Source organism: Myotis myotis, unplaced genomic scaffold (assembly GCF_014108235.1).
Source record: "Myotis myotis isolate mMyoMyo1 unplaced genomic scaffold, mMyoMyo1.p scaffold_m19_p_2, whole genome shotgun sequence".
In the NCBI taxonomy this organism is placed as follows: Eukaryota; Metazoa; Chordata; class Mammalia; order Chiroptera; family Vespertilionidae; genus Myotis; species Myotis myotis.
In genome coordinates this window covers 54,349,453-54,359,060 of record NW_023416324.1, presented here as the reverse complement: position 1 = coordinate 54,359,060, position 9,608 = coordinate 54,349,453, and the positions used below count along the sequence as shown (strand labels likewise).

Here is a 9,608-nt window from a genome sequence, read left to right as displayed (position 1 = left end):
CTTCTCCATAGCCCCTTCCCTGACACAGCATGATCAGGAGGAAACGCCCAACTCCCAGCTTCTCCTGGGGGAAGGAAAAGTTGGAGCATGTGTCCAATATTCTGACTTTTCAAGGTGCTGATGAGGGACTGGTTTCTGTCTGGTGTGTCTCAGAGGGCACACTTCCAATTTCATTTATGAGGCCAAGGACAAAAAAGTAAAACTGCAGGCCAATATCCTTGATGGCTATAGATGCAAAAAATCTCAACTAAATAATAGCAAACTGGATCCAATAGCACATTAAAAGGATCATACACCATAAACAAGTAGGATTTATCCCTGGGGTGCAAGGATAGTTCAATATACAAAAATCAATTTATGTTATTCACTGCATTAACAGAACAAGGAGAAAATCACATATTCATATCAATAGAGAAAGAAAAAGTATTTGGCAAAATTTAACATACTTTTATGATAAAAAAAAAAAGTCAGCAAACTAGGAAGAGAAAGAAATTACCTCAGCATAATAAAGGCCATATGTGGTAAGCCCAATCAGACTTTTGATTTCAAAGGGCTAAAATTTTCATATATGTGCACATTATTCTTCTTTATTTGTAATATGCTTAATGTAAACCATCTGTGTGTTTATTTAAAAAATTTAAGTGTAATACAGTTACACACTGCACAATGATGTTTTGGTCCAGGACAGACAACATATACAACAATGGTTCCATAATATTGTAATAAAGGTAAAAAATTTCTATTGCCTAGTGATGTCATAGCTGCCCCAATGTTGTGGTGCAAAGGTTTCAAACATCAACAAGGCTGTGATTAGGTGGCAAACACTTTAACCTAGATGTGGATGAAGATGACATTGAGAAGCTCCTAGAGGTGATTCCTGAGAAACCGACTAAGGAGGACCTGTTGGAGCTGGAACAAGAATACATAGAAGAGGCAAGAGAAAAGGAAACTGCAGGGAGAAGAATCCCCAAGAAAATCCACAGTGAAGGTTTTAGCAGAAGGTTTTAGCTTTTGCAGACTTCAACAAGCTCCTGAAAAGTTTTAAAACCAGTGACTCCAACACCAAAAGGTTTTCATTAATAGAGAGGCATATTCATGGTGCCTTATCTGCGTACAAGCAAACGTACAATGAAAATAGAAACAAATCAAGCGGACCACCATAGAAATATTTCTGGAAAAAAAGTGACACTTCCTCAAGAAGAGCTTCAGGCAGGTCCTTCAGGAGGTATTCCAGAAAAAAGGCATTGTTACCATAGGAGAGGACAGCTCCATGGGTGTTAGTATCCCTGAAGACCCTCCAGTGGGACAGGATGTGGAGGTGGAAGACAGGGATATTGATTATCCTGACCCTGTGTAGGCTTAGGCTAATGTTCATGAAATGCCCTTTGTTTTTAACAAAAACATTTAAAAGGTTAAAAAAAATGTTAAAGTAGAAAAAAGCTTATGGAATAAGGCTATAAAAAAAGAAAATATTTTTGTATAGGTGTATAATGTGTTCATATTTTAAGCTATGTTTTAGTATAAAACAACCAGGACAGCCTGTTGTGGCTCAGGGGTTGAGCATCAACCCAGGAACCAAGAGGTCACCAGTTTGATTCCCAGTCAGGGCATATGCATGGGTTGTGGGCTCAATCCCCAGTAGGGGGCTTGCTGGAGGCAGTCGATCGATGATTCGCTCTCATCATGGATGTTTCTCTCTCTCTCTCTCTCCCTCTCCCTTTCTCTCTGAAATCTATAAAAATATATTTAAAAAATAAAAATAAAAGAATAAGAAAGTCTAAAAAGTTTTTAAAGTAAAAAAGCTACAGTAAGCTAAGCTAAGGTTAACTTATTATTGAAGAACTAGAAGCCCGATGCACGAAATTCATGCAAGAGCAGGCCTTCCTTCCCCCCGGCTGCCGGCACTGGCTTCCCTCTGACACCCAGGACCCAGGCTTCCCTAGCAGCCCCGGCTTCATCCAGAAGGATGTCTGGTCTAATTAGCAGATTATGCTTTTATTATTATAGACTAGAGGCCCAGTGCACAAAAATTTGTGCACTGGGGTAGGGGGTCCCTCAGCCCAGCCTGCACCCTCCTCACAGTCCAAGAGTCTTCAGGGGATATCCTACTGATGGCTTAGGCCCACTCCCTGAGGGGAGTGGGACTAAGCTGCAGTCTGGCCTCCCTCTGCGGGAGGTGACCAGGCAGGCTGATCACGAGACAGCAGTGCCCCCTCCATTGCTGTTCTCTCCTTCTCCCCACTGGCAAGTGCCTTGGCTGGCCTGGTGTCATCTGCTCGCCATCCTCGCCCCCTGCCGATTGGTCATTCTGCCATTTGGTTGATTTGCATATTACACTTTTATAGGATGTTAAACATGTTTTTAGTGTCATTAGACTTCTAATAATTTTACTAAGGGCTTCCATGAACATAAGAGGTATAAGCTACACTCTGGAGCAGATGTTACAGCTACACCCAAGTCTGAAGGCAGCGGAGCACAGAGACAAAGGACATAGACTGTGAATTCAGCCTTGGTCCAAATCACTGCTACTCTGGCAAGTATTTTAACGAATGTAAACCTCAGGTTCCCCAACCATAAAATGGAGATAACAGTAGAGAATTATGAGATTAAATAAGAAAATACATATAAAGCACATCTAATAACATTTAAATACACAATAACTCAATATATGTTAGCTATCATTAATCAGTAGATTGACTACTGAATATGTCTTTGATGTTTACCATTAGTGACTAATTTAAATTTAAAAAAAAAAACTAAAGCAGCACCAGTTTGACTTAATATGTTCTGGTTATTATATTCAAAGTGGAAATGACTTGATTGTTTTTTCTGATTTCAAAAATACACCCACTGACATTTAAATCATAAAGAAAATTATAAAGAAAAAATCACTCAAATTTATATATGCAATGATATATATTGTTATTGCTTTAATAATAATACTTCTTTTGAAAAGCAGGATCAATCTACCATCTGTTTATTTCTGTTTTTGAAATAGTTTAATTTTAGAGCTCTTGTTTATCTCTATTCTATAAACTAGCCATAACAGGGACAAGGCAGCTCTCTGTTCTGGAGTAACAGAAAGAGTAGAGGTGAAGCCTCTGGCAACATCCTGTCTGGGTTCAAATCCTAGCCTTACCACTCACTAGACATATCATCAGCTTCCATATGTGTGACAAAAGAATTAAAGGAGTCTACATATAAAAGCCTAAGTGACCGTTCGACCCGTCAACCAGTTGCTATGATGCGCACTGACCTCCTTTGCTTTGCAAGTGCGCATCAATGCAACACTGACCACCAGGGGGCAGACGCTCAATACACAGGATCGGGCTCCCTCCTGTCTGGATTGGGCCTGCCAGGATTGGGCCAAAACCAGCCCTCCGACGTCCCCTAAGGGGTCCCAGATTGTGAGAGGTTACAGGCCAGGCTGAAGGACCACAATGGTGCACAAATCCATGCACCGGGCCTCTAGTCACTACATAAAATACTTAAATAGTGCCTAGTATGCAGTAAGTAGTGTGTAAGAGTTTATTATACACTAGAGGCCCGGTGCATGAATTCATGCATGGATGGGGTCCGACCAGCCTGCCCCAATTGGTGCCAATCGGGGGCAGGGCCAGTCAGGAGGAGAGGCCTCAGGCGGCTGGCTGGCTGGCCCCACCACCTGATCAAACTCCTGGTCAAAGGGACAATTTGCATATTAGCCTTTTATTTTATAGGATGGACACATAAAGGTACCTATGATATGCTGTTATGTCAAGAAAAAACAGCTCGTAGAACCAGTTATGTATAATATTATCCCATTTGTATAAAAAGAAGAAAGTATATAATGACATATCTTTTTACATATAAGCATAAAATATTTAAAAGGCTATACATAAAACTGTTAATGTGATTATCAGAGGGAGGCATTTTTACTGGCTCTATAATGTTTCAGTTTTTTACAACCTTCATGTATAGTATTATAAAATCAATTAAAATAGTTCAACTTAGGGAGAAACTAAGATGGTGGAATAGGTAAACACAGGGAAATTACTGCCTCCCACAACAACTTCAAAAATACAACGAAAAGACAAAACGGACATCATCCAGAACTACAGGAAGGCTGGCTGGGTGGAAATTCTACAAAAAGAAGGAAAGAAAAGCACACTGAGAGCCAGAGGAGCTGCGGAAGTAAAGTGCAGAGGTACAGAGGCTCGCGCACACGGAAAGGGGCTGGTACCTGAGGACACACCTGTCTTTTTGAATCGGGAGGGAGTCACAAGCTCCTGACTACTCTGAACTCTGGTTCCGGGAAGTCTCTGGGGACCCAGGACTCATATGGGGAGAAACTGGACTGTCTGGCAGCAGGCAGAACTCTGAACTTGAGGGAGGCTTTCCCTCAGAGGTGCTTGCAGCGATTATCAGGACACTCAGATGTGCGGCCCCTTAGGGCAGGACTGAGGACCAGCCATAGCTGCTTGCTCCACCCTTTGATTCCCTGAGACCCCGCCCCACCCAGGCTGCAGCAGAGGCTTTTGCATATGAATGCCCTGGCCCTTTGCAACCTGAAAATTACCTAACAAATTGCTGCTGGGCCAGACAGACCCAGAACTTCCAAGAGAAGGCCCAAGGCTCCACAGCAGCTTGCATTGCTTCACAGCTGGGCCTCATCAGGGCACCTCCAAACTCCAAAAAAGGAAGGGGAATCTGCAGTTCTCTTTGTAGCTCCTGCCGGGTAACCTCAGGCAGAGGCTAAATTAGCACCTCCTTAGATCCAAGAGCCAGTGTACCCAGTGGTCAGAGGGGGACCATCCAGATTACAACTCCTCAGATCCATAAGGGACACACTCAGGGGGCAGACTCAGTGAGCACCAAAGCCCCACTGAAGCAAGTCTTGCCCCAGAAGGGTGTCTTCAGCACAGAAGTTCTCCCACTGCAGACACAGCTGATTCTCACTGCCAATTGTCCTGGAGGTCAATTCCTCCCAGTGATCCTACAACAATCAAGGCATAACTACAACAAGACTGTGCACAAAGCCCACAAGAGGGTGCACCAAGAGTGTCCACCTCAGGTAACTGGGGAGGCTGAGCCACTGGGCCCTACAGGACACCTAGCACACAAAACCACTCTACCAACACGGAAGCATAAAAAATGTGGAGACAAAGAAACAGGTCACAAATGACAGAAATGGAGGAAAGCAAACGACTGGATATAGAGTTCAAGGCCACGTTTATAAGGTTTTTCAAGAATTTTATGGAAACCGCCGATAAATTTAGTGAGACCCTGGAGGATATGAAAAAAGACCAACTAGAAATTAAGCATACACTGACTGAAATAAAGAATAATATACAGAGATCCAACAGCAGACAAGAGGATCACAAGAATCCAGTCAAAGATTTGAAATACGAAGAAACAAAAAATACCCAACCAAAAAAGAAAAAAGAAAAAAGAAAAAAGATTCCAAAAATATGAAGATAGTGTAAGGAGCCTCTGGGACAACTTCAAGCGTACCAACATCAGAATTATAGGGGTACCAGAAGAAGAGAGAGGGCAAGATATTGAAAACCTATTTGAAGAAATAATGACAGAAAACTTCCCCTACCTGGTCAAAGAAATAGACTTAAAGTCCAGGAAGCGCAGAGAACCCCAAACAAAAGGAATCCAAAGAGGACCACACCAAGGCACATCATAATTAAAATGCCAAGAGCAAAAGACAAAGAGAGAATCTTAAAAGCAGCAAGAGAAAGAAAGTCAGTTACATACAAGGGAGTACCCATATGACTGTCAGCTGATTTCTCAACAGAAACTATGCAGGCCAGAAGAAAGTGTCAAGAAATATTCAAAGTGATGAATAGCAAGAACCTACAACCAAGATTACTTTATCCAGCAAAGCTATCATTCAGAATAGAAGGTCAGAGAAAGAGCTTCACAGATAAGAAAAAGCTAAAGGAGTTCATCACCACCAAACCAGCATTATATGAAATGCTGAAAGGTATTCTTTAAGAAGAGGAAGAAGAAAAAGGAACTCTTACCATTTGCCACAGCATGGATGGAACTGGAGAGCGGATAAATACCACATGATCTCACTCATTTGTGGAATATAATGAACAACATAAACTGATGAACAAGGACTGATCCAGAGACAGAGAGGCATTGATTGGACTGTCGGGCCTTGGAGGGAAGGTAGGGGAGGGTGGGGGTAAGGGGGCAAGATCAACCAAAGGACTTATATGCAAGCATATAGGCCTAACCAATGGACACGGACAACGGGGGGGGGGGGGGTGAGGGCATGAGGGGGGGGGTGGTAGGGGGTAACGTGGGGATAAGGACACATATGTAATATCTTAATCAATAAAAAATATATTTAAAAAAATAAAATATGCATATAAATTAAAAAATAAATAAATAAAATAGTTCAACTTAAAAATATATTTTTGAGGTGAAGAAAATAAAAAGAGAAAGTATAGGAAAACAAAACTAGGTTTTAAGAAAGATAGATATAGTTATTTTCCTTTGCTATGCAAGACAAAGAGAACTTAGAGTTTATAGAATTACTAGTAAATGTAGTATTAGTGGAAGTATATTATAGTAAACCCAAAGTTGTAACTTCCTTTTCTTATATAGACATCATTTATGTGATTTAAAGAAAAATATGCAAAAGGAAAAGACAACATTTCAGTACCTTTAAAATTGCTCATAAATACACCTGAGGTGTTAAATTTAACAGAAAGGTAGGCTGAAGCATAAACTACTAAGTAAAGATAAAACTATAACGTATTTCCACTTTATTTTACTGGGGCAAGGATACCATATAAAGCTTGAAGTACCTTTAATGCCCAAATGATATATATTCTAATTTATATAAAAAAACTCTATAAAATTTTAAATTCTGATTGAGCTTTTGGGGGGGGGGGGGGGGGAGGAACATGGCGCAAGCTCTGTCCGAGGAGGAGTTTCAACGGATGCAGGCTCAGCTTCTGGAACTCCGAACAAACAACTACCAGCTTTCAGATGAACTACGCAAGAATGGTGTTGAACTCACCAGTCTTCGACAGAAGGTCGCCTACCTGGATAAGGAGTTCAACAAAGCTCAGAAGGCACTGAGTAAGAGCAAGAAAGCTCAGGAAGTGGAGGGGCTGCTAAGTGAAAATGAAATGCTGCAAGCAAAGCTGCACAGCCAAGAGCGGGACTTCCGCTTGCAGAACAGCACACTTATGGCCAAGTTCAGCAAGCTCTGCAGCCAGATGGAACATCTGGAGCTGGAGAACCAGCAATTGAAGGATGAGGCTTCCAAGGCAGGGGCTGCCCAGGCCGGGAGCATTGTGGATGGGGAGCTGCTGAAACTGCAGGCGGAAAATACAGCCTTGCAGAAGAATGTGGCAGCTCTGCAGGAGTGCTATGGGAAAGAGGCTGGGAAGTCCACAGCTGCCATTGAAGGCCAAGGGGACCAGCCAGAGAACCAAACCCCCACCGTCTTGTCCCCCATGCCACTGGCAGAGGTGGAGCTGAAGTGGGAAATGGAGGAGGAAAAGAAATTGCTCTGGGAGCAACTACAAGGCTTGGAGAGTTCAAAGCAAGCCGAAACATCCAGGCTACAGGGAGAACTTGCTAAGCTCTCAGAGAAACTGAAAAAGAAGCAAGAAAGTTTTTGCCGTCTTGCAGACAGAGAAGGAGACACTATTCAGTGATAGCCGGAACAAGATTGAGGAATTACAACAGCGGAAGGAAGCTGACCTCAAAGCTCAGTTGGCTAGAAATCAGAAGCTGCAGCAGGAGCTCGAGGCTGCCAATCAGAGCCTGGCAGAGCTAAGGGATCAGCGACAGGGGGAACGGCTGCAACATGCAGCAGCTCTGCGAGCCCTACAAGATCAGATCCAAACAGCAAAGACCCAAGAGCTGAATATGCTCCGGGAACAGACTGCTCAGCTGACATCTGAGTTGCAGCTGCGGCAGACTGAGTATGAGCACCTCATGGGACAGAAAGATGACCTCAACTCCCAGCTTCAGGAGTCATTACAGGCCAATAGTCGGCTGCTGGAACAACTTCAAGAAATCAGTCAGGAGAAGGAACAATTGACCCAGGAACTACAGGATGCTCGGAAGAGTGCTGAGAAGCGGAAGGGCATGCTGGATGAGCTAGCAATAGAAACGCTGCAGGAGAAGTCCCAGCACAAGGAAGAGCTAGGAGCTGTCCGACTCCGGCATGAGAAGGAGGTGCTGGGGGTGCGTGCCCGTTATGAGCGCGAGCTCCGTGAGCTGCATGAGGACAAGAAACGGCAGGAGGAGGAGCTCCGTGCCCAGATCCGAGAGGAGAAGGCCCGCACTCGGGAACTGGAGAGTCTCCAGCAGACAGTGGAAGAGCTTCAAGCTCAGGTACATTCTATGGATGGAGCCAAGGGCTGGTTTGAACGGCGCCTGAAGGAGGCTGAGGAATCCCTGCAGCAGTAGCAGCAGGAACAAGAGGACGCCCTGAAGCAGTGTCAGGAGCAGCACGCCAAGGAGCTGAAGAACAAGGAAGAGAAACTACAGGGTGTTCTGGATCAGCTCCAGCAGGCCCAGGAAGAGCGTGACTCCCACCGGAAGACCATCAGCAACCTGAAGCAGGAGGTGAAGGACACCGTGGATGGACAGCGCATCCTGGAGAAGAAGGGCAGTGCTGCGCTCAAGGACCTCAAGCGGCAGCTGCACCTGGAGAGGAAACGGGCGGATAAGCTGCAGGAGCGGCTGCAGGACATTCTCACCAACAGCAAGAACCGTTCCGGCCTCGAGGAGCTGGTTCTCTCAGAAATGAACTCACCAAGCCGGACCCAGATTGGGGACAGCAGTAGCGTCTCCTCCTTCAGTTACCGAGAGATCTTGCGTGAGGAGGAGAGCTCGACCATTCCAGCCGGGTCCTTATCCAGCAGCCCTCAGGCCCAGCCCCCGAGACCAGCAGAACTGTCAGATGAGGAAGTGGCTGAGCTCTTTCAGCGCCTGGCAGAAACACAGCAGGAGAAATGGATGCTAGAGGAGAAGGTGAAGCACCTGGAGGTGAGCAGCGCCTCTATGGCAGAGGCCCTCTGCAGGAAGAGCGCCATCATTGAGACCTATGTCATGGACAGCCGGTTCGATGTGTCCGTGGCAGCAGGCCACACAGACCGCAGCGGGCTGGGCAGTGTCCTGAGAGACCTAGTGAAGCCAGGTGACAAGAACCTTCGGGAGATGAACAAGAAGCTACAGAACATGTTGGAGGAGCAGCTCACCAAGAATATGCATCTGCATAAGGACATGGAAGTCCTATCCCAGGAAATTGTGCGGCTCAGCAAGGAGTGCGTGGGGTCTCCTGAGCCAGACCTACAACCAGGAGAATCCAGCTAAAGACCTGCAGGCTGCCTCTACTCCCACCCCGTCTCTCCCCTCCCCCTGAACACTATTCATTTGGGCTAAAGTGGGGAAATGGGGGCTGGCACCAAAATCAAATAGGTTGGGACACTGGACATTAAAGGGGCTGGAGGCCTGATGGCTGGTTGTTAGTGACCCTGTCTTAGGACAGTGGTCCCTGGGGAGTGAGGACCCTGAGGGGAGTGGCAGGGGTTCCCAGGGGCATTTGCCTTCATCTCTGCATGAGTTCTCCCTCCCAGAGACCA

General features: G+C 45.1%; 1 protein-coding gene across 1 annotated transcript; it reads left to right on the top strand.

The window, feature by feature from the left end:
* The first annotated feature begins 6,902 nt into the window (after positions 1-6,902).
* LOC118677569 (GRIP1-associated protein 1-like) lies at positions 6,903-9,464 on the top strand. The gene is given in 2 exon segments (XM_036352740.1): positions 6,903-7,637; positions 7,639-9,464. Coding segments are annotated over 2 exon segments (2,430 nt in total). The 5' UTR covers positions 6,903-6,908; the 3' UTR covers positions 9,340-9,464.
* The last annotated feature ends 144 nt before the right edge of the window (positions 9,465-9,608 follow it).